The 24,356-nt window shown below is 38.8% G+C and overlaps 2 protein-coding genes across 2 annotated transcripts in view; one reads left to right on the forward strand and one right to left on the reverse strand.

The window, feature by feature from the left end:
- On the forward strand, window positions 1-3,414 carry bet1 (Bet1 golgi vesicular membrane trafficking protein). The gene is made up of 4 exons (XM_064348272.1): window positions 1-191; window positions 783-892; window positions 995-1,051; window positions 2,184-3,414. Exons 1-4 carry the CDS (start codon window positions 173-175, stop codon window positions 2,337-2,339), a joined length of 342 nt encoding a protein of 113 aa, XP_064204342.1. The 5' UTR covers window positions 1-172; the 3' UTR covers window positions 2,340-3,414.
- zgc:85777 (uncharacterized protein LOC405871 homolog) overlaps window positions 2,974-24,356 on the reverse strand; it is a 26,646-nt gene continuing 5,263 nt past the window's right edge. The window contains exons 2-9 of the mRNA XM_064348271.1: window positions 20,268-20,388; window positions 12,262-12,391; window positions 11,928-12,034; window positions 10,087-10,254; window positions 8,675-8,848; window positions 7,657-7,818; window positions 5,472-5,622; window positions 2,974-4,363 (exon numbers count right to left, since the gene is read on the reverse strand). Coding sequence (XP_064204341.1) covers window positions 4,273-4,363; window positions 5,472-5,622; window positions 7,657-7,818; window positions 8,675-8,848; window positions 10,087-10,254; window positions 11,928-12,034; window positions 12,262-12,391; window positions 20,268-20,388 — 1,104 coding nt within the window. The 3' untranslated portion in view covers window positions 2,974-4,272. The remainder of the gene's footprint in view (window positions 4,364-5,471; window positions 5,623-7,656; window positions 7,819-8,674; window positions 8,849-10,086; window positions 10,255-11,927; window positions 12,035-12,261; window positions 12,392-20,267; window positions 20,389-24,356) is intronic.

Raw genomic sequence — 24,356 nt, forward strand, 5'->3', positions numbered from 1 at the left:
TAGGCGTCCCGATTTCCGTATGATGTCGTGGCGTTGCGCAAAGGCTTTAGCTACGTTAACATAACAAGGGAAGGCAGACGCTACATGTAGAACATTTTGCTTAAATTCCATCACATATTACAAACGCAAACCTTACCATCACATATATTACCTGCATTTTCAAGAGATCAAAATGAGGCGCGCTGGGTTAGGTAAGAGAAATGGCTCAGCCCATGTAGCTGCCATCCTGTAAGAGCTAGCTAGCTAGCAAATTAGACACCAGAATGGACGGCTAACCTTAGCGGTTTTGCAAAAATGAATGCAGGAGCTTTTTAATTTTGCTAGCTAACTGTTGATCGGCTTCAGAATTGTCCTACCTGTGTTGTTTTTCTATTATTCATTTTGGGTTATTGCCAGTTTTAATGTAGAATCCCCACTAGTTGTGTTTCACTGTGTGTGTTGTGTGTAACGTTAGTTAGTGTTCGAAGTTGAGGGAGCCAACTAGGATTTCTGCTTCAAGTAGTCTGCACGAAGTTATCACAAATATACAAATGCCAAAAATGGTTTCAGATCAGTCCAACGTTTGTAAATTATTGTTATTACCATTTGAGATAAGTTGTGAAGGACATCTTGACAAAGATGTCAAGATGTCATTTTACCATGCAAAAACTGAATGAATGTAAATAGGTAAGAATGGAATTTCAAATAGGAAAATTCATAAAAACCTGTTTAAACGCCTGGTTAGACCATTATATAACGCAGTGACCATTTAAAGTGTTTGTTTACTTCCTGGTCATCAATAGGTGAAGGGGGACAAACAGGAAATTATGTGGCAAGTGGATACAGTGTTTATGAGGAAGAAAACGAACATTTACAAGAGGGTTTAAGAGCCAAAGTCAGTGCTTTGAAACATGTAAGTATGTGATACTGGAAGTGTAGAATTCAGCTAATTATTTCTAAAGGAAAATATGTAAATTGAAGCAATTCAAAACTAATTCCATACCCTTTTTTTCAGCTATCAATTGATATTGGAACTGAAGTTAAACACCATAATAATATGTTGCAAGATATGGTAAGATTTTTCTTTGACAGTTAAAAATATCTTTGTCTTAGAAGGCTTTTCATGTATTTAATTTATATATATATATATATATATATATATATATATATATAATTGTAACCCAGTTTAAAAAAATCATATCACATAACTGATTAAATTGAAAATCACAAATGAATCCAACTCAAACCCCAAAATGCAAATTACAACTGAATATTTTTTTTGCTTTTTCACTTTTTCCATGTATAGTTTTGAAATGTACATCCAGCTATTCACTAAAAAGATACTCAGTTTGTGGGAACTGTATGCAGGTTTCTATTTATTATTCCTCATTGATACCTTGGTCCATGGCATTACCTGGACCTGGGCATGTTCTGATGTTTTTTTTTTTATTTTTTAGAAGTAATGTATACATTTACAATTCCCAAACTACTTCCCTGTAAAGCTAATGTGAAAAAACATGCGTAGAAAAAGTGTCATTTATGTAAGTTAATGATGTTTGCTGTTTTATGTTGATCTAAACTTTTAAGTCCTACTCTCTTTTAACTTTAGACACAATTTTACGGGGTCATTTCCAAAAATTGTTTGGATGCATGCTGCCACAGTCCAATGCATAGCTGGGAAGTTGTACAACAGGGCTATAACAATACACTGGGAGGGTGGGGTTTCTGGTGGGCATGGTATCCCTACCTCCCTTGATTACAAATCCTGTGCATGCATTACATAGAACGAACATACTAGTGTATTTTGTTTACTGGTCTGTAGATAGGGTGAGCAGACGTCCTGTTTTTCCTGGGACAGCCCCATAATTTCATCCCCTTTTTACATGCCCCCCTTCATAGAAAATCTTAATTTGTCCCGTATTGCAGTCGTAACAAATTTCAATGAGTTTCCTGACTAACTGCCGTTATTGTTGAATCTCATCGCATTACGTACAAGATCTTTCAGGTAATCTGGTCACCCTATCTGCAGATGACGGGACATTGAACAAAAAAAAGTGAGAGTGCCTAAAGATGTGGTGCTCTTCTTGGCATTTTATTTTTAGTTGAACATAACTGATAAAATGGGTTTATAAATAAATTATATTAATTGGTGGCTGAACTGGACTCCCCCTCCATGAGAGTTCTCCTGGTTTGTTTCAACACAGGACACAGATTTTGAGTCTACTGGTGGTCTTTTGGGGGCCACTATGGGTAGAGTGAAGCTGTTGGCCAGGGGCAGCCAAACCCGGATCTTCTGCTACCTGTTTCTGTTTGCGCTTTTTGTATTCTTTGTCCTCTATTGGGTAATTAAACTTAGGTGATGGCGATACCAAAAGACACATCTCTCCAACGTGTGCCATGCTTTTTCTGGACCGCATACTCAGGATGAAAAGAGCGCCGCTTTTTGTATTAATGTGAATCCTTACATGTCGCCCCACATTAATTGAAGACTGTGCAGTACAGTTGTTGATGCACTATAGCAAACTGGGGAGGAAAAAACACTGCCATGGATCATCACCATTCCCAATCACAGATTTGTCAGTGTAAAAGGGTCTGATGTGGTATTTTCTCGATCCTGTTGGAGTGGGTAAAACGACATTGCTTCTCATTCATAGAAAGGTTTTCATGTAGTAGTTCTGCAAGATGTTGTCTCTGCATGTAAATTATTTCAGTACTTCAAGTTGCGTGAAGACGAAACCGTTATCAACTAATTTTTGATAATTCAAGGAATAGTGAATAAAAGAGCAGCAGGAGTGCCTGAAGAATAGTTGATATTCTTAGGTCTACCTGTTCAGAGTAACTGTATTGATACTGTTTGACTAGGATTAAATTATTCCACAGGAAAGCTGCATTGTTTTTTCTATCTATATATAGGCCAATCTATTTTTGTGAAGGTGCAATGGAAAACATCAAAGACTGTTGCATATTGGGAAGAAACTTGTAAAACACTGCATCTTGTAATTAATACCAACATTACTTTTATTAACAGCTGACATTTGGGTCAATGTATCATTGTTGAAGCAAAATAAGTCTATTAGACTGTACAGTTCTCATCTCTGTCACCCCCAAAATGATACTTTTTCATCCAAGAATAAGGACATTTATGTTATTTTGTTGTTCACCAGGGGTGTTTAACTGAATATTAACATGTACAGTAAGATAAATTGAGCTTTTCAAAATTGCCTGGATTGCAACCAGTCATTCATCTGAAAGGAACTGGAGCACTGATCATGACACGTTTCTGGCTCGTGAATTTTGACCCAGAAACATTTTCACATTGACACAGCAGTTCTTGCACATCAAGCTAGATGTCCAGTATAATGTACTTCTTTGCTGTTAAAGATCTCTAAATTACCTGTACAGAATAACACAAATAAAATGCATTTTGGTGTATCACATTTGTGTCGTCTTGAATTGAGGGATTTAATAAGAACTCACTTTCACACGCTGTGCTTTATTTTCTATACACAAATGAATTGCAACCGTCATCTACTACTGAAACCCACTGACTGTTTAATATACAGTTGAAGCCAAAAGTTTACATACACCTAGGCTATGTTTAGAAGTATTGTGAGACGCTTGTGGAAGGCTACCCCATGCGTTTGATTCAAGCTAAGCAATTATAAGGCAATGCCACCAAATACTAAAAATAAGTGTTTGTAAACTTTTGACCCACTTAAAATCTGATATAGTGCATAAAAGCTGAAATAAATCTGTCTCTTAGCAATTATTGTGAAATGACCTCTTATGGAAATAAAGTAGATACCCTAATTGGCTTAACACGGGAAATGTGTGGAGTTGTGAATATTTGAGTTTGAATGTCCTTAGCCTAGGTGTATGTAAACTTTTGGCCTCAACTGTAGTAGATTCAGGCTTGATTTTTATTTTTTGCATTTTTCTTCAAGACTTTGAATTTCCTCTACATCAGTGGTAACCAACCCTGTTCCTGGTGATCTGCCATCCTGTAGGATTTCCTTTCAACCCTAATTATGCACCGCAGACTACTAATTCGCAGCTAAACAAGATCTCTAGCTGTTGAGCGAGGTGTGCTTTGTTAAGGTTGGAGTGAAAACCTACAGGACAGTTGATCTCCAGGAACAGGGTTTGTTACCACTGCCCTACATCAACCTGATTACAAAATATACATTTAAATATTTCAAATATCATTTTACATGTTAGCTTTGCAGAAAACCAGTATCAATGAAAAAGAAGTGCACTTATTGTTACAGTTCTGAGTCGTAATGTGATACGACATCATTTCCTGGGCAAGGTGTCCATGTACTTGCATATAATGGACAGCATGACTTCATCAGCTCCAGCGCCAATTGACATCAGTCTGGCATCCCTGAATTGTGGACAATGAAATTATTTTGGTCCAATGATAGTGACATTTCACAATTCCACAAATTCTCAGTTGAACGTCTTTACACCTTCCAGAGTTGAGCTGTATTTAACATAATTGGAACCAATTTATCATCTAAAGTGGCACACTGGGTCATTTTATGAACACTTTCTTGTTTAATGTTTTAATTTTCCTCAGTATGATACAGCAGGATAGCGAGTAGAGTAGAATTAAAATGAAAATGTTCAATGAATGAGAACCCCTGAGTACTTAAGTTACAACAAGCATTCTGTGGGAAAGAAAACATGAACAGTATGGAACCAACAGAACCCTTCAATATCGAAACACATATCCCCACCCATATCTTAGAAATCAAAATTTACAATATAATAGTAGACGAGTGAATCTCAGGATTGGTAATGACCAAATAAATAAAAAAAAACTCCATGTATCCTGGTTGAATAAACATGGTCCATGGTCCATCTGGTGCTGTTTCTTAATGTGCCACATCACTAGGTGTCACCACTGTGCAACCTGCATACTGCCAGATGCATGATTTGATTACAGGGAAGGAAGCTGCAAAACAGACTCTGGTCTGTAAGCACTGATCCTGGATCAGCTTTAGATGTATTCATATAGTGACTGGGGTAACGATTAGGGTTGGATATGCTATATGATTGTGAATTTGTTACTGGACAAATAAGCAAAGATCTCATGTTACATATGTAATATGATGGGCCCTTGGCTCCCGCACTGGAGCACAATTGCTTTGTTTTTATCCATTTTTGCCTACATTTTCTAAATGTGTAATCAGCCAGCTGGTGATTTTTATTCACTGCTAAGCACACCTGCTGAGCTGCACAGCTATTGCCCCAGAGGCCTGCGTTTCTTAAGGGGTTGGGGCGGGCAGACCTCAGCCACCTACACTGTCAAGGACCCACCACTGGGCACCAAGGCAGGTAATATTGTCTTACCCCTGAGCAGCGCTATGGCAGTCACACCCAGCCACAGGTGGAGCTGGAAGGATTTGGTTCGGGACCGCGTGGAATGCATCGACTGCTATCGATAACTTTTAGCCTTGTGCATCCCTTCCTTGGGGCGCTGGACTCACCTGTAAAACCGACTGACCAGAACTTCACTGGTGTAACCCATCCCACCCCAGTACTGCAGGCAGCTGTCCCCAACCTCCCGAGCCAGGCGTCCCCCTTTCAGCTTGGCCATGGAAGCCAGCTTGGTCACATCGTTACCTTTAATATACAGAGCTGAGAGGGGGGGGGGATAAGAGAAAGACAACATCACTTACATTTACTCTGTAAACCAGCTGAACGGGTGAGTCATCAAATGATCTGAAATTTAAATGCTTCCAGGTTTGAATCCAATGTGTACAATTCCACTATACCACTGAACAAAGCCCTCGACCTGAATCTAGGACATAGTCAGTTGTTTCAAATGGATACTACATAAGCTATTGATAAAGGTGTCTGGGGAAACTAACTGCATAAAGTGCTCTGAGAAAGTATTTTCTGCCTTCCTGATTTCTCTATTGTTACATTTTTGTCACACTGAGTAGTTTCAGATCTTTAGACAAATGGAGACCGAGTAAACACAAAAAACATTTTATTTTATTTTAAAAAATGATCAGACTCCCATATGTGAAAAAGTAATTGCCCCCTTAGTTAACTCAATTAACAAAATTTAATTGATAATTAGATTCAACTGATCGAACACAGCCATGCTTGATGTGGCAGGAAAGCAACACTGTTGTACCACTCCATCTCTGGTGAAGTCAGGTTTTGGACAGATAGGCAGCGTTTTTAAAAATCCTTTTAAAACACGATTCCTTCATCTTTAGGAACAGTTTCCTGTTGGGAGATGGTGACACTTTAAATGTAAACATGTCTCAACAGTAAAAACTTCAGAACACAGTTTCAGTATTTCAAGTTATTTAATTTCATACCCAAGAGCCAACCATCCCCAGAGTCACCATCCCTCAACAGGCAACTGTTTCTAAAGTATAAGGAGGCACGTTTAAAAGGATTTTAAAAGATTCTCTTTCGCAAACTTAGGGGAGAGTCGCCATAAATGTAACACTTGATAAATGTAACACAGTCAGTAACTTAATGTACAATGCGGCTGCCACATTGTAGGCATCACATTTGCAAAAAAGCTGGAAGATCCCGAAGCGACATAGTTCAGGAGGTAAGAGCGGTTGTCTGGCAGTCGGAGGGTTGCTGGTTCGATCCTCGCCCTGGGCGTGTCTAAGTGTCCCTGAGCAAGACACCTAACCCCTAACTGCTCTGGTGAATGAGAGGCATCAATTGTAAAGCACTTTGGATAAAAGTGCTATATAAATGCAGTCCATTAACCATTTTACCATTACCGTAGCCTTTTGGGATGTTCTCTGACCAGTTGAGTGAAAAGTGGAACTTTTTGGACGACACAGGTCTCATTATATCTGGCGTAAAGCAAACACAGCATTTCACAATAAGAACATCATCCCAACAGCCAAAAGTGGTGGTGGTAGTGTGAGGGTGTGGAGATGCTGTGCAGCTTCGGGACCTGGACAATTTCTTATTACTGAAGGAACCATGTACCAGAAAACGCTTAAGGAAAATTACAAATGATGCATGCAAAATGATCCAAAACATAAAAGTAAGTCCACATCTGAATGGCTGAAAATAAACAAAATTAAAGTTGCCTAGTCAAAGTCCTGACTTGAACCCAACAGACATGGCAGGTCCTGAACTGACCTGTTAATTCTCAAAAACCGACAAATTTGTCTGAATTAAAGCAGTTCTGCCGAGAAGAGTGGGCTAAATTTCTTCACAGCTATGTGATATCAAATTATAGGAAGTATTTGGTCACAGCTGTTAAATTTATGGGGGGAATTCCTTTTTCACATAGGTGTTTCATAACTTTTTTCATTCCATACTCCTACTAATGATAATAATTTTGTGTTTACTCAGGTTCCCTCTGACTAATATTACATTTTGTCTAAAGATCACAAACCATTCAGTGTGACAAACATGCAATAATAGAGGAAATCAGGAAGAGGGCAAATACTTTTACGCAGCACATTAACGAGACCACAGAATATATCGTAGATGTCAGGAAAACAGTTTTTGGTTTTTGTATCACGTGGAAATCCCCCATCCAACAGCAAATACAGTATTTCCAGACAGAAGATTTTTAAACCAATGCTATGCTCTCTTTCACACGGCCAGAACGCACAAGGATAACTCATAGGAAAATTCTGGGAATGGTGAAACGTTCGGAGACGGACTTGGCCAGGTCACCTGTGGCGCGGTAGAGGAGGGAGCGCAGTAGCTCCAGCTCCGTCTCCAACTCTGCCAGGCGGAAGTGGACGGACTGGTGGTAGAGAACTGGCTGCTTGAAGATCTTGCGTTGTCTGGTGTATTGGATGGTGTCCCGGATAACATTATCCATCATAGTCAATACTTAAAAAAACAAAAAAAACAATGGCATACAGACATTCTAAATGAACAATAATTAAAATAATATTCAACTAAACTCAAACGATTTGTATGTTGGCATTAGGGAACAGGGAGAGGTGCAAAAAAAAGTATGAAAAAGTAAGTAAGTTCAGTACATGAAAAATATATAAATAAATAAATATAAATATATATATATATATATCCATCCCCATAATTACTATGGTATATGAGTCTGTAATTGGTGAGTAAACTCGGCAGAATAGAAACAATTGGAAAATAACACTAAAAAGAAAGAGCCCCCATACATAAAAGAACACTGACATATCTCAGGTACACTGCCGGGTCAAAAAAAAGTTGGCGTTTGGATTTTTTTGGACAGTGCCCACTGTACAAGCCTCTGGAGGCAGTGTTATGGGGTTGCTTCAATTGGTTCACGGATCCCAGGCTCAAGCAAGTTCTCGGCTAATAAAATGCAAGGTATCAGCATGAATACAATCCTGAACATGGTGGATCTGAAGACCAGTGGTATAGTGATAGATATTAGATGTTTTACTTTTTTTGAGCTATGGCAGTAAGTCATAAATCAATACTTATACCTGAGATGAGGGAACCTTGTTCTCATAGTAGACTGTTATCAAAGCCAATCGAAATTTTTCAAGTAAAAAATACTCGTCATCCAGTGTGTCTGAACCGGTAGCAAAATGTCTGTTACTCACAAAATCTCAGAAATCATACTGCTACTCACAGGAACCCTGTTCAGCTTCCATTTAAGTATGACAATATTAATGTTTCCCCATAGACGCAAAGCAAACAATGGTTCTTCCAAAGGGTTTTGAGGGGGCACTTTGTCGGAACTCACTGTTGGCCACTCCCCAAAGCCTCTCTTCTTGGAACTGGAGCATCTGGTACGTGAAGCCCATGCCTTCCTGCCCGATGATGTTTTTGCAGGGCACCCGCACGTCATCGAAGAAAACCTCGACGGTGTCTGATGACCACATTCCAATTTTATTGATTTTCCGTGCGATGTGAATCCCTATGGAGGAGAATAATGCATTGGCCTGCTTTCAGAATCACATCATTTGTGAAATCATAATTAGAAAAAATAAAGCTCAAAAGGGTAAGCACCATATATTATTAAAAAAATGAAATACACCAGCCAAATGGAAGTTGTTTTATGATTCACAATGTTAAAAAACTAAATTGTATTGAAACAAAGCCCTAAAATATCAAATCTTATTGAAACTAAAATATCAAATCACTTGCTCGTTTTGCCCCACCTCCCTTTTTAAACAATCTTTGGAGTGATAACCTACATCATATTTTGTGATGTGATAGAATGAGGAAGTGAGATCCTGTTAAATTAGCTATAACTAGCCCTTTTTCCATCTAAAAATTAGCCTATACTTTATGTGCATAAGAAAGATATGGCAACAACACTAATGGAAAACAAGTTAAACTGATTCGTTCACTAAAGCTGGATTAGAGTAGATCCTAAGGTAGGAGCTAAGCAGCTTGCTAGTGCCATCCACATGCATCCATTAATAGAGCCAAAACTGTTAGCAGGCAGCCCATATTGTCTAATATCGTTGTACTAGATGCACAGGGACGCTCACAATTGCTATTGGTCTTCTCATATGAATTTGGGCAAGACAGCTAAATAGCAAATTTCTCAGAAAGTGCTCTGGTTGTTGGCTTTGGGAAGAATCCTCAGACTCCAAACACCTCTGGTTCAAACCTGAACAGCTGTATTGCGGCATCAGAATCAGCATGTCTTCAAGGTCATCTGAGTGACTGATAATGCGCTTTGATTCAGAATAAAATATTTCAATGCTGTCCATTTCTATCACCTTTGCAACCAAATTCTGTCAATTTCTTTCATCTTTTCAGACTAAAAGTAATATAGCAGAGCTGTTTGTCTTCCATGTATTATGTCACGCGTCACAAGTAATTTTCCAGGGTAACTACAGGTGTTTCCATCAGGAGTGATCAAATTTGAAGCCATACTAACAATTTCAGTTAATTTAATGAAAAACCTCTAAACTAAAATGAATTGGTCTAATATCTTTGGGGAAGCCATTATGTGGTGCTTACCCTGTAATGAGGATTTTCATTGAATACAAAAACAAGACAATGAAAAATGAAAATTACCCTGTGTAATAAGCATATTGTTTAGTTACGTTATTACAACACTGTAGCACAGGACAGCCATAGCCTATTTACAGAACAGACATTGCTATGCATGATTATTTCCTGTCCAATTTACAGTCTCACCAGGTAGGTTCATTGGCAGGCATATGAGGCTTTTGTTCTTGTGAGGCGGCCCGTCGCTGGTGTTGGCCAGAAGACACATCCAGTCTGCCTGTCCCCCGCTTGTGGTCCACATCTTCCCACCATTGATGACAAACTCATCACCTTTCCGCACTGCTTTAGTCATGATGCCTGCAAGAAAGCCAATTTATGTTACCCATTACTGGATTAGGAAGTGATAAATATGGAATGCATAGTCTATTTAAGGGGCAACCTACTGTAATTAAGCCACAGCGGGAAAATGTGAATGTTAGCCACACCCTGCACATTTCTAAACAATGGATTTCCTTTTCAGCAACATAGTTGCTAGGTGTGGAGTAAACTAATCCTATAATTTGGAACTACAGTATGTGACTAATCCATAACAGCCTTTTAATAATTTAACTTCCAAAACCCATTATTACAGATAATCACTGTTGGCCTTTTCCTCACGGGGTTGTAGGAACTAAAAGAGGGCAGGAACTATAAACAGTGTGGACTACATGGTTCCTGAAGTGTGTTTGCGTTTGCTCTTCCACCGCACCTCGAAAATCGTGAAGATGAGGCAAAGTAGGTGGTGGTGACAAACAAAAAGCGGCAGTCACGGTAAATCGGTTATGTTTGGTTAAGGGTATCTGTGTGCGTGTGATGCCTCCAAACAAGGCATCTAGACATGTTACCTACTGTGAAATATGTGGAATATTTTTATTTATCTGTGTTTATACTGGCTCTTTCTTAATTTTTAACAGTTTAAAATAAAACTTACCTGTATGAGCACAACGCTCAGATTATGTGATATGATGAAACAGCCTACACGCCAGAGAGGTGACACATTTTATAAGTGGCTGATGATGGAAATTATATATATATTTTTTTAAAAAAGCCTAATCATAGTCATCTGAACTTCTTTAATTATACATTTTTATTAAAAACAAATAATTGCTTGCTTATTCTCTACCTGCTGCTAAATGTTCTTCTGTTGCGGATATTTAAAAATGGCGCTTTGTCTGCTCGGCAAGTCTTGCGAACATTGCATTTGACCATACAGCAACGTTCAGGACTGCACCCACCACCTCAATAGCTTGCGGACCACCAAAAAGTACTACGTCATGAGTAGGGACTAAAAAAGGGATAGGAACATGTCCCAGGAAGTGGGAAAACCCAGCGGCGTCAGTAGGGGGGTGTGGGGGGTGCACCGGGTGACACCATCAGAGGGGAGTGACACTGAAATGACTGGCAAGAAATAATTTGTGCAGTGTTTTGTGTAGCGACGGGTTGAAACAGCTAATTTCTCCGATGCAGTTTACTGGCGGTTGATTTAACTAGCGGTATTAATGTGATGAGAAGTGCTTTGACGTTTGAATGCATAACCCCAGTCGACAAGATCCAACAGTACCCCCCAGCCTTCCCCTTCCCAGGTCAACAACATCCAACAGCACCCACCCCCCCCCCCCAGTTAACAACATCGGGTGACACATGGTCGACTGCACTGAGTTCCGGAAAAGTTCCCCCTGGTGAAAAATAATCTTGTCTTTACTAAAGGGAGGCTCCTGGAGTTGCGAATAAATTTTAAATTGTCTGTAGAAAATGCTCTGCACAATACAGGAAATAAAATGATAACATAGACAATCACATTTTACCACTTATTTTTTTGGCATATGGCCCACAAGTCTATAGATCCTTTTAGTGACAAGTTACATTTTTCAAAGAAAGCATTCATATATAAGGCAGAATATATAAATTCTTCACATTCAAAATCATCCACTGTTTTTCTTATGCTTTTTTTCCCTCATCATTTTTAAAACCAGGCCATTTACAAAACTTACTTGCAACGTCAGATCCTGCTCCAACTTCACTTACACCAAGACAGCACACTTTGTCTCCCAATATTGTGGGAACCAGAAACTCCTTCTTCAACTCAGGGGAGCCAAACCTATAATTTCACATGAACACCATATTATACTCACCAACCCATTGAAAACAGGTGAAAACTTATCCAAGAATTCTAAAATGTATCGAGTTACAGTAATTAGTGTACAGACGTCAGTTCTATTACACAATTAACCATCAACAGCTTGATTGAAGAATGATTCCATGGTAATGCACTTTAAACAGTTCCACTCGCCCTATCCCAATCCCCACACACCCAGTGTACAGTACCTGGCCAGCGCAGGTGTAGCCATGTCAGTCTGCACCCCTACGGCCATTGGGACCCCACCACAGCGAATGTTGCCAAGCTCTTCTGACACAGCAACACTGTAACTGAAGTCCAGGCCCAAGCCACCATACTCTGACAAAGACACAGAGAAGGCACTTAGACGGGCATGTTCGCACACGTTTTCAATCAGTTGAAATTGTAATAGAAAAGAATACATTTTGCTAACATTTTAGTCACCATTCAGTACAAATAATGCTTGTTTATTTTTATGGAAACTGAAAAACAATCATCAGCTATCAGAGAATATTCCCTGCCTTGACTTGTCTTCTAAACCTCTGACAAGAAACATTCTCTGCTTTCATCTCAACGGGAGGGTTGGGCGTGGGGAAGAAGCAACCATTTGAGCGGGTTATATTTTCACATGTTATATGACCCCTTGCTGTCATGTGTTTTTCTCCATTTCATCTGTTCTAGAATACCCTGGCATGTGGGAGCAACCTTCAGCAGAGACAGGACACAAAAAGGCCAGCAAGGCTGCATATCAGATGGCGGCTTCATGCACATTGGCAAGACCAATTATCCGTCTCCCTTCGGTCGAAATAAACAATAAAAAAAAAAAAATTAAATAAGAGTCTCACTGCCGTTCAATGGAGGTGGTCCTGGCCTGGCCTTTAGGGGTGAATAAGAAATGCTGTTCAAGTCAGACTAAAGATATTGTCTCAGCTAACAAAATGTTTGCACAATATTACTGCCATGTAGTGGCAATGTTATAACGTTCAAAAAACATTCCAGTAACATTGTCTGAACATTTTGTGATAGCTGGTGCATACTCAGCCATTGCTAGTACAGCCATTAATTCCTCAAAAGCCCACAATTCCTCTGAATCATCAGCGATTGCTCCTACTGATGCGATTTCCCAATCATAGCAGGTGAGTGAAAGAGAGAAAATGGAAGCATATACTGCAGAGTACTATAAAGCAGCCTGCGTGTTCGAACCCCACCCGAGAAGTCTCCCCATTTTAGGTAACTGTCAGAAATGTGGCAGCATACTAAATAAGACTGTCATTGACCTCTTCGAAACAAGGACATTGTTGTCAACACAGGAGATGTGCTCGAGAGCGTGCCATTTTGGCAAGTGGTGACATTCAATTCTGAGAGACTGAAGACTTCGGCTGTTACAGCGAGTGGCGCATGCTGTCCTTAAAAGAACCGTCAAGTAAGTGCAATCGAGAACTTGTCTTGAAAGCAACTTGCATGAAATATGATGTTTAATATCACACAGTCTAAAACATCCACAAAGCTTTGGCAATGGTTTCATATTGTTTCATCGTACATAATTGTAAATGTCTGCAAGAAAACCGGAGAAAATATATTCTAGATTTTACTTATAGAATAGTATTTCTTACATTATTATTATTATTATTAGCAATGGCACCACAACAAAAAACTACCACTGAGCCAAGCTATGTTTTTTCCGACAGTTGATCATGCCAATGCATTTGGCAAAATGATACTAACACAACAGTTATGTATTAACACGTTTAAGACTCTGTAGTATCTATTACAATATGTTATTTGTTGTTCTATTGAAGATCAATACTCTCATCAAAGGGTTATATAGATGGTTCCAAAACTAAAACACCTCTGTGAACTACATTTCAACAAAAATAATATTTTCAACGTACAAAATGTTACTCGTGCATACAAATCACTGTCTTATAAGTCATTCATTTTCTTAGTGACAACGATGAACTACTTTTTATCTAGGCTACTGTAGCTACCTTGCAAATATCTCCTTTTTAAATTAATGTTAGCTAGTCCTATAGATCATCTACCAACATACAAACAATTAGTAGGTGTATCATATGTACAATAACCCATTAAAAATCAATTTCAAAATATGACAATTTATTTGAATCTTATGGTTCATACATTTACATGCATTCTTATTAGTTGCAAAAAGAAATGATCCCATCAAAAAGACGTTTTCAACGTACAAAAATGCCAAGTTACTCACGGACACAAAGCACTGTCTAAGTCATTAATTGAAATGTGAAAAATCTAGGCCTGCTGTTAAAAGTACTGATATCAAAATAAGGCCAAGTTACAATAAACAAGAGTGGCTCTTAACTCTTAAACAAGCTCTATTCCGAAGCAATGCTACCCAATGTTTCCTAAATTATTTAATGTAACTTGGCCTTGTGTTTTTTCATCTTACCATCTGAAGCAACTGTGGTCATTCAAACTTTGTGTCACATGAAATGTTATAAACACTTATGTGCTTACTTAAATGGCCACGGACAGTGAAAACAGTGACATATCTTGTCTGTATGCTTGATCATTTTTATCACTGCATGTAACGCTGTTGCAAAATGACTCAAATAGTACAGTGCTGTAAAAAAACGTATATGCCAACTTCCTGATTTTTCTCTATTACTGCATATTTGTCGCACGGAATGGTTTCAGATATTTATACAAAATGTAATATCAGACAAAGAGAAATGGAGTAAACACAAAACACATTTTTAAATTATTTCATTTAATGAATTAAAGAAGTTATCAAACACCCACATCACCCATGTGAATAATAATTTGAAAATGTGTTTCGAGTTTACTTTTTCACATGGGTGATATGGGTACTTGATAACTTTTTTCATTACATAAATGAAATCATTTTTAAAATGTGTCTTGTTTTTTCTCAGTTTCCTTTTGTCTAATATTATATCTGAAATCTGAAACTTCAGTTTGACAAATATGCAATAATAAAGCAAATCACAAAGGGAGAAATGTTTCAACTATTCCAACAATGGGACATACCCTTTCAAGTTGTTCATTTAAACATGTTCCTTTTTACCTTGGTAAAGAACAAATACACATTTGCTGAAACAAGTTGAATATTTTGTCCCAGTTCTAAATGTTTTTTGGATCTTAATCACACTGCTAATGAAATAGTAGATAACAGAATGTTAAATGAGATTTATTTTTAAATTTATACAACTATTTTTACACTTATACATGCAAGCAACAATTGCACTTCAATTTCACTGCATTTTTACTTCGATTTCAACCTTTGGAGATAATTAAGTGGACAAAAGGAACTGACTGTGGAAAGCATAGCATTAAGCAAGGCACTAATGGAAAAATGTCATAAAAACTGAAAAGATGTACGGAAATTCTTGACATGAAGGACACCATTACGGTAAGACTCGATACCCCAAACTCCCCTCCACATCACGACATTCATGAACCAATCTTTTTTTGAAAGAGTATTAATAGAGAAGAATCTTAGCGTTAATGGCTTTTGAAACTACATTATAAACTTGGACGCCATGACTACAAAAGGGACCTCCTGACCTGCCTTCAGCTTTTTTTGTATTCATTTGTCAAAGTGAGCACCCCATCATAAAGAAAGTAAAAAGAGCTATTCAGATATCTTCTTGCGTGGCATACAGAAGTCACAAAAAATAAATAAATTATGGAGAAACAGATCAAATCGTTGTATTGAAAAATGGCTGTTTACTAGGCACCAATCTGTGGATCCCAACCAGCTGGTGAAAATGATTCCAAAAAAGTTCCTCAAGGTTGAGCATAAAATGAAGTGCACATGACTGATACGGGGGATTTAAAGGCTGTCAGAGAACAGAGCGTGGCATGTGGCTTCCTGCCCACCTATCTTCACCTTTCACCCAGTGGAGTTCATCTGTGGAACGCTCAGGATGGCCGTGAGACGGGGTCAGGCGAGCAGCTGAAGCAAACACGGAAAGCCGACGGCCAGAGCTGAGGAAGCAGAGCCGCGGCTGCAGCTGCAGATACCGAGCGGCGGCGGGAGCGGCGGGAGCGGAGGGCCACGGGACAGAGGGGAAGCACATGTGCATTCTTCACGCCTTGTGAAAACAGCTGGGAGAAGAACTTTGGGGGCGGAGAGGAGAACGGAGACGTTCGCTGATACACCGAGCGGCGTCTCACGATCGTAGCTACACCAATTCGGTACAAAATTCCAAAACAGGATTTATACACATACGCAGACACACACACCCAACAATACTATATACTTTGAAAGTTATACACCACTTGCATACTCTTATTTATTTCTGTGTCCAATGTCTAGTCAGAAATTAGAATTAATAATAAATAACTTTCAAAAATATACATACATAAAATATATATTTTCAACAGTAGTATATAAATAAAATATGTTCCATATTCTAAATACTTTTTTCACATGGAAATAGACCTCTAAAAACCCTTAATATAGCTATATACAGTATAGGTGACAAATAATGACAAAAAAAGATGACAAAAAGTAAAAATTCTAATCAGTACCTTTACTAAATGTCTAAATGGCTTTAAAATAGACTAGACAGTGGCAAAAAAAACTAAATATAACAAACTGCTGCAGCAAAAGGGTGGGGTCACAGAGAGTTTTCTAATCAGGTTCAGATGTTCGAAACCTGTAATGGATTCATGGGTACTGAGTCACTAACGGATAAAACATTCCCATGCACAGGAGATGGACCAGGGTTTTAAAAACGGGTTGAAACACACTGTGACACACCCAAGAACAGGTGCTGAACCATAACTAAACTACCTCTTAATAGCTGTAGCATGTTTGAGGAAGAAGGCCATCATAAGGAAAAAAATTAAACCCATTTCTGTACCATAGATCAGAAAAGATATTGTACAAATTATCCTCCATATGACTGCATCTGTTCAGCATTCTCAAGATCTGCAGAATCAAGAACATCAACACTCGATATGCTGAGCATGAACCAGCGCAGTAAGAACTAGATCAATATATTACACCAATGAACGCGATTTCCTTGCGTTGGCAAAAATTTTAACAAGCACTTCAACGAAAAACATGCCAAGCTGCCAGATGCCAGTGTCAGCCATGAGGGGAAGACAAGTCATGATCCTTACTGAAATAAGACCATTTACTGCCAGTTCTCCAAATGATGTAATAAGATATTTGAGCGGCGAGGTCAATGTAATTACGTCTGACTTTGACAAGCAATGAATGGAAGCTTCCCCTTCGTGTTTGCCAATACCTACAAACCAACAGAGTATTTCAAATGTACCTCAGTAATCACTGTGCCATTTCCTTTGACTTATTTGGTGGTGACGTCCATTGTCCTTGCCAGAAACCGATGACGTCCTACGTGTTGAAATTCAAGCGCAAAAGTACAAAATGATCTGAGGTGGTTTTCCAGAAGGTACGGCACAAGCACATAATTCATCATTCTCCTGATATGTCTCGTAGCAGGACTACCAGTTTCATCCATCCCACGCTGGCATTCGGCCTGACTGGATAGCTCAGGCCCTATCTGCAAAGCTCTGGATGCAGCCGGATGTATGAGAGTGGTCCTAGATAACCACTGCCCAACACATCAGCTCTCTTTAAATACCAATCCTTCTCAAAACTGTGAAAGAACATTTCATCATCAACTATCAAACCCTGTTCACGTTATGCATCCAAAGTTAAACACCACAAGGTAGGCAGATGATTTATTTTGCATCGATACCAATCTGACAATAACGGATTCATTCGGCCAAATGGTTCAATTCTCCATTTCTACAAAAATGTGAGAACAGCGATCTTGGATTAAGTTTGTTCCTGGCAAAAGTGGCCAGGCCCAATTCCTTTGTCAGCATTAGTAGAGGGGTTGAATTCTCTGCTGTTTTACAGGATGCAGACTGCTCAGTGCAGCAAGAATAAATCAGAAGTTTTGCTTTCCTATGTGTTCTCTGAGATTGATCGGCCATAAAAATATCATTTTATGCTTCAGTCTGAGCTGGCACTGAACTCTACTTCTATAAACAGCTGCAAGCGAAACACTTCAATGATCTATTGTCTTCATAATATTTTTTATATAATAAACCATTTCTTTTTAGGATGAAGCCATTTCACTCCATGTTTTTCATATATTATAATGAAGTCTCAATCAGTTGTCCACTGGTAAAAATATTCCTCAATACAAGTGTCTACTGCACCTCCTCATTATCCCATAAATATGTGAATGCCAATTAGATCCATTGAGCAGAAAATTGATTTATTTCATGAATCTCCTGAATCCCAGAAGAAAAGGCAGCACTGATGTGTCTCACAGCAATATAAAAATTAATTTCCCCCTCTGTATATGAAAATCAAAGAAGGTCATATCTTTGGGCTCCTACTGATATTCAAACTACTTGAAATAGCAATAATGTAACTTGAATAAAACAAGAAATTTTCCCTAAAAGACTGAAAACACTCAGTGGAGTCTTGAAAGAGATAGGTAATGACAGCTGACATAAGACAGACATATCTCTTCATTTTTTCTCCACGTTCTTGCTTCTTGTAAGTGAAAAATGGAAACCACATTTGAGTTCCTTTGGAAAGTGCAAGCTGTTGTTATTATAAAAGCTTCACGCAGAACAGCTTCCAAATTCCCCATTATTTATACTTTTTTTGAATCCAGCCCTACGTTAGCCCTTTAATCCCTTCAGTTAAACAAAAAGCATTACTTTTGTTGGTAGGAATGAAATAGTGTTTATCATTTCTCTTCTCCTGGGCCCAGTGTGCATGAAGCCTACAACAACATCGCACCAAAGCAACAATTCTCTGGCAAGATTAGCACGGGCCGATGTCCAACGGCAGGGTTTCTTCCAAAAATAATTCTGACAGTGTTTTAAAACAGCACACGGTCCAACCGTGTCTTACCAACACTCGCTGCACAAATCAGCCGCTATCCAACACAGAACAGGTGACATTAAACAATCTGTATCCAGGACAGCCTGTGTTCCTCCCTTTAATCCTCCGTGCAAATCTATCCCTCTCACAGTCAGCACTTTTTCCTAATGCACAGCTTGCTCCCATCTGACCTGCGGAGTGAAGAGCCAGTTCTTTCACCCATAGCATGACTGTGTTCATGTTGTCCTGCTTTTAAATTCCAAAAGAAAAAAAAAAAAAAAACCTATGCAAATTTGAAAATGTAATCCAAGAGCCTCGGTATCAGCCTCGTCTTTTCTCCAGCACGACGCGAGCGTCGGTGCGGCGGCATTGAGAACAGGGCTCTGCAGATGATTCGAGAGATGCTACGGGCAGCACAAAGGGAAATCCCGGCCTTAAGAGAATGTGCTCGTGCACATTTTAGTACGCAGGGATATGGTTGAAGCTGTTCACATTTTAAGTTCCTCACCGAATTGCATATTTATCACCTTACAATTGCATGACAAAATTGAAATACCCTATTGTTCCTCTATATTAATTACTGTTAATATAGAGTATTTTAATTCAATTAAATATCCTGAAATACAACACAATATACTAGAACACAGCCCATATTACATTAAAATGGGTTTTGGCTACCCTTTAGTCTACCTCTAGTAGACTACCACTTTAGTCGACAATTTTCACATTTCTTATGTTCTGTAAATAACTATACAGATTGTTTTCCCCGTTTGAAAAACTCCCTATCCTCCAAGACCTGCCGTAAGGTAACTCCATGGTTCATAAATCTAATGGTCAGCCAGGTCTTATAGAAGGAATAACCCTTCTTGAATACAGGCGGTTCAGTTCAATTGAGGGGATATTTCTGTAGCAGGCTGATTTCAGAGAGCAAGAGGCCTGCAATGGGAGACTATATGGTTCTGGATAAAACCCATTTTCAAGTCCATTTTTGTAAATAAAAATAAAAGTCCTACTTTTTTTCAATAGTAAGTGATAGATGTGTCTGTACTAAGGCAATACATAATCATCAATTACATTTTTGTATAAATGTCCTACATTTCTTCAACAGCAAGCAATTGCTGTGCTTGTACTAAAGGCTATACTTTTACAAGGTAACACAAGCTTTGATGTTATTCTTTGTCACTTGAAGGGCTTTTCAAGTAATATGACAATTTTTTTTAAAAAGGAAGAGAATATTCATAACAATTAGACTCACTATATTCAGATTAAAAGTTTAAACAATTGTGTGGTTGTAATTTCTAATAATAGGATGAGAGAATGGCGGAGAATGATAGATACCTATTGGCTTGGTGACCCCCAGGAACCCCGCGTTTCCAAGGATCTTAAAAATCTTGTGGGCTGGAAACTGTCCTGCTTCTTCCCATTGGTCAACATATGGATTTATCTCTTGCTCGATTATCTGCAACAAAGAAGACACCAAAACCAGAGACTTCCATGAGATAGCATGTTCATGATATTGGCTGTTGGACCATTCTGTCGGCAGTATACAGTCTCAGAGACAGTAATGGTGCTCTCATTCTTATCACCCTACCATCTTATCTCATCCAGCCAGTCTACTTGGACATTTGCAGGCACATCTTGAGTACTATACAGTCCTGGGAGTTGCCAGCCACTCTAAAGGCACCAGTACACTCAAAAACAAACCGTTTTTGTTGGAAACGACCAATTTTGAACAAGAGACGAACAAAATGATGCACTTCAGTTTGTACGGTGCGGTGTGCGCAAGCAGTTAGCAGAACTCCCGTCCCATTTGTTAGCCAAATAAGGATAAATTGTTTGGACAGAAAGGTAGCCTAATAAAAGATGGGGAAACTAGTAGGCTAAGGCTAGGTAGGCAGGTCACTACCTTGTTACTAGTTTACCAATATTTTATATGCAGTTTCCTCATCTTTCATTTGGCTATTTTTATGCCCAAATAATTTATCCTTAGTTTGGCTAAAAAATGAGGTCAAACTCTCCTCAATTAAGTTCTTCTATTGTGGCAAACCTACTGGATAGGACACCACTTCCTAAGACCTCCTGTATCCCTTCTAGACACGACTGTGGTAGCATCTTTGTTGTAACTGGAATACTTTTGAGATGAATGCTTTTGAACAAAGAGTTGCTAAACTCGTGCAAGGATATCGTAAACTTTAACACTGATCACACAGATTTTAAAGACAACGAAATGTGCTCAAATTCCAGACCCAAAATTTCCATGAAATTGGTTGTCAATGATCTTGAAGTTTGTGCAATCCTCAATGGCGTGGAGTGACATAAAACGAAGTACAAAGCACATAATACGAACACAGAGTTTGCATTGCATATAGCCTACTGACAGTGGTGTTCGACAAGAAGTTTGCTGGTGGTTCTTCTCATTTGAAGCATACTGCCTACTGAAAGCTGGCAACATATTCTGCAAAAGAAAATGTGGGAATGTGTGGACTTCCCGAGTCACTTAGTCATGACCACAGTCTGGGGAACTTCCCTTCTCCAGAGAAGATTTTCATTGGAATAAATAAAAAAAGTGAGTAGAGATCCATGTGGATACGCAAGGATACTGAGAGGGACACTGTTACAACATGGCAGACCCTTCAGTTTAAAAAAATGAACAAAGATAAAGAAACATCTCCTTCACACTCCAGTCAAATGTGTCCTTCGAGGACAACAATATAGATTTTTTCCTTTAAAGCCTGACTGCTTGCCCCAGCTCAGCATTAGACTACTCGTTTGAGAGCTACAACCTTGACATTGTAATATCCCATGTGCTTACGAAAAATGATCAACGCTAGATACTTTGATTGTTAATCGTACCACATTCATTGCTTTCTTTTACATACCCCCCTTTCAGATTCCTATGGCTTGTTGTTTTACTCAGCCAGAATTGGCATCACCAGATTTGTAATGGCAATTTAAATCATTAACATATCAATCACTGGCAACATCTCACAGTGCAAATGGATCAACTAATATCTGACCAACCTGCAGCCCCAGAGGTACAAGCCCCGACACATAACTAAAAATCAGTGTAAATAACTTTACGCCATATGATTCACACCAACTCAAAGAGTGCAAAGAGCCAGCAATCACACTACTGCTGAAGCCCTCCCTCCCAAGGCAAGGCTATTGCTAATTATGCTCATCCCGTGTGTCACAAGCCACATCACATACAATTTATAAGATGAGTGATTCTGGGCTCTGTAACAGCACCAGACAGATGCTACGAGCATGGCTCGTTGTCTTGTTCATGTAGAGGAGACTGGCATAAGACAAGCCATTTTTCTAACTATTACAGTGGTGAGTGTGCCTTTTGACAATGTCCTTGTGGTATTCCTTGTGCATTTGTTATGTTTCTAACACATTTATCACTGAAGGCCAAAGACCAATGCAGATTACAAAATGATACATGCTGGCTTGAACTGCAAAAGGCAACTTGATATGCAAAATGTTCAGATCAGAGGGTTAATTTTTTTATTGTATATGTTTTAGACAGAGCAGTTCACTTTTGTCTATTCTGGAATATAAAGACTGATTTAATTTGTCTTGCAGCAATTTTCTCCACAAAGAAATTTTAATTATTATACTGATAATCTTTAGATTTCACAGTCAATTCAATCATCAATAGATAATCAGATCAGATTCCAAATATGTTACACATTACATTGCATTACAATAACTTGGCATATGCTCTTATCCAGAGTGATTAACAAAAGTTAACACTAGCCGTGACTAGCCTCAGCTAACAGACCACAGCACTACATTGTTAACACTGCTTTTGCAATCAAACGTTCAAAGTGAAACCATTTGATTATGGTATGCTAGTCTACATTTCCATGTTCCAAAGATTCAGTAAGTCAGGGAATGATGCCTCAGGCCGCCGAGTTGGATCATTTAAGGACCGCACTTGAGTCCTGTCCCGGTTTATTTAGCAAAATTGTGTTTGCTGGTCTTCAGGAAACAATGATCCAATGCAATTTGCTGACATTACAATAGAACAGCAATGATGGCTAGTTCGATCTACTATAAGTCGCTATTCATAACAGTGACATACATGGGATTGTTCTCCCCCTCACTGGCTACAACTACAAGCCTATTACACGGTACAGACTGCATCCATTGCTGCCAGTACCCAGGTGTAGATATCCAAACCTATCTCAGTAGGTTAAAACATGCAGCTTCATCTGGTAAAATTTGGAGACAACATAAATAATGAATAATTATTTCATGATTATTAATAGTAATAAATAATTAATTAGGTGACCCAAAATAAAATAAATATTTTTAATCGTTAAGCTTGATTGACGTGAATGTGCAATGAAGCCTAATCGATCATCATTAACGTCTCTACTCTATACATATCTGAAATCATCCTTCTGCTTTGGTCAGCAGTCACATTTCAGTGAAAAATTGAGCCAGGTCCGGTGGCAGCCATGCATGCCCAAGCCATAATACTACTTACACCGTGTTTCACAAATGAGGGGGTATGCTTTGGATCATGAGCCACACTTTTCCCTTTCCATCACTTCGGTACAGTTTAATACTCATCTGTCTATACGACTTTGCTCCAAAAGTATAGTTTTCTTGAATGCTCTTTTTAGCAAACTCTACCGTGGCCTTTCTGTTCTTGAGTCTTACCAGTGGTTAGCATCTTGTGGTGAATTATCAGAATATATTCTGGTGCAGTCTTCTCTTTATGGTAGTTTTTGCCACATCTACACCTACATCCTGGTGAGTGTTCTTGATCTATTCAGCAGTTGAAAATGCGTTTTGGTTCACAGTTGAAAGTATTCCTCAGTCATCCAATACTGTGGTCTTCCATGGACTGCTAGGTTGTTTGCTATTGAGCTCAGTGCGTACTTGCCTCTAAACAATGTATCAAACAGCTGATTTTAACATACCCAGTGTTTTGACATTACAATGTTTTGGCCATGCCTCTCGTCAATTAATTCAGATTTTTCAGCCTCACACACTTATTTGGTCCTCAAGTTCACAGACAACAGCAATTGACTCACAATGCAAATTCCACACCTGGAATCAACTCTAGCCCTTTTGTTAGCTTTCTTGTGCATGCAACTAATAGTGAAAAGACACACAGCTGGCCAAGAAACAGTTTGGCATCCAATAGTCCAATTACTTTCAGTCCTCTAAAATGGGGGCACTTCATATAAAAAGAGGTGTAATTCCTACTGATCACGTATGATATAAATACCATCACATTAAAGCTGACAGTCTGCACTCTAACCTCATATTCATGGTTTCATTTAAAATGGAATGTGCTGGAGTAGAGACAAAATAACAAAAATTGTGTCACTACCCCAACGCTTTTACAATGGTGCTATTTGTTTTCTACATTCCTTTATCAAGAATTCCAATGATTCTGGACTTGAC

This window comes from Anguilla rostrata, chromosome 8, assembly GCF_018555375.3.
Source record: "Anguilla rostrata isolate EN2019 chromosome 8, ASM1855537v3, whole genome shotgun sequence".
Taxonomy (NCBI): domain Eukaryota; kingdom Metazoa; phylum Chordata; class Actinopteri; order Anguilliformes; family Anguillidae; genus Anguilla; species Anguilla rostrata.

Coding starts and splice junctions, on each gene's coding strand:
- bet1 (XM_064348272.1), top strand. Junction 893..994: donor AAGTCAGTGCTTTGAAACAT/GTAAGTATGTGA, acceptor CCTTTTTTTCAG/CTATCAATTGATATTGGAAC. Junction 1,052..2,183: donor ATAATATGTTGCAAGATATG/GTAAGATTTTTC, acceptor GTTTCAACACAG/GACACAGATTTTGAGTCTAC.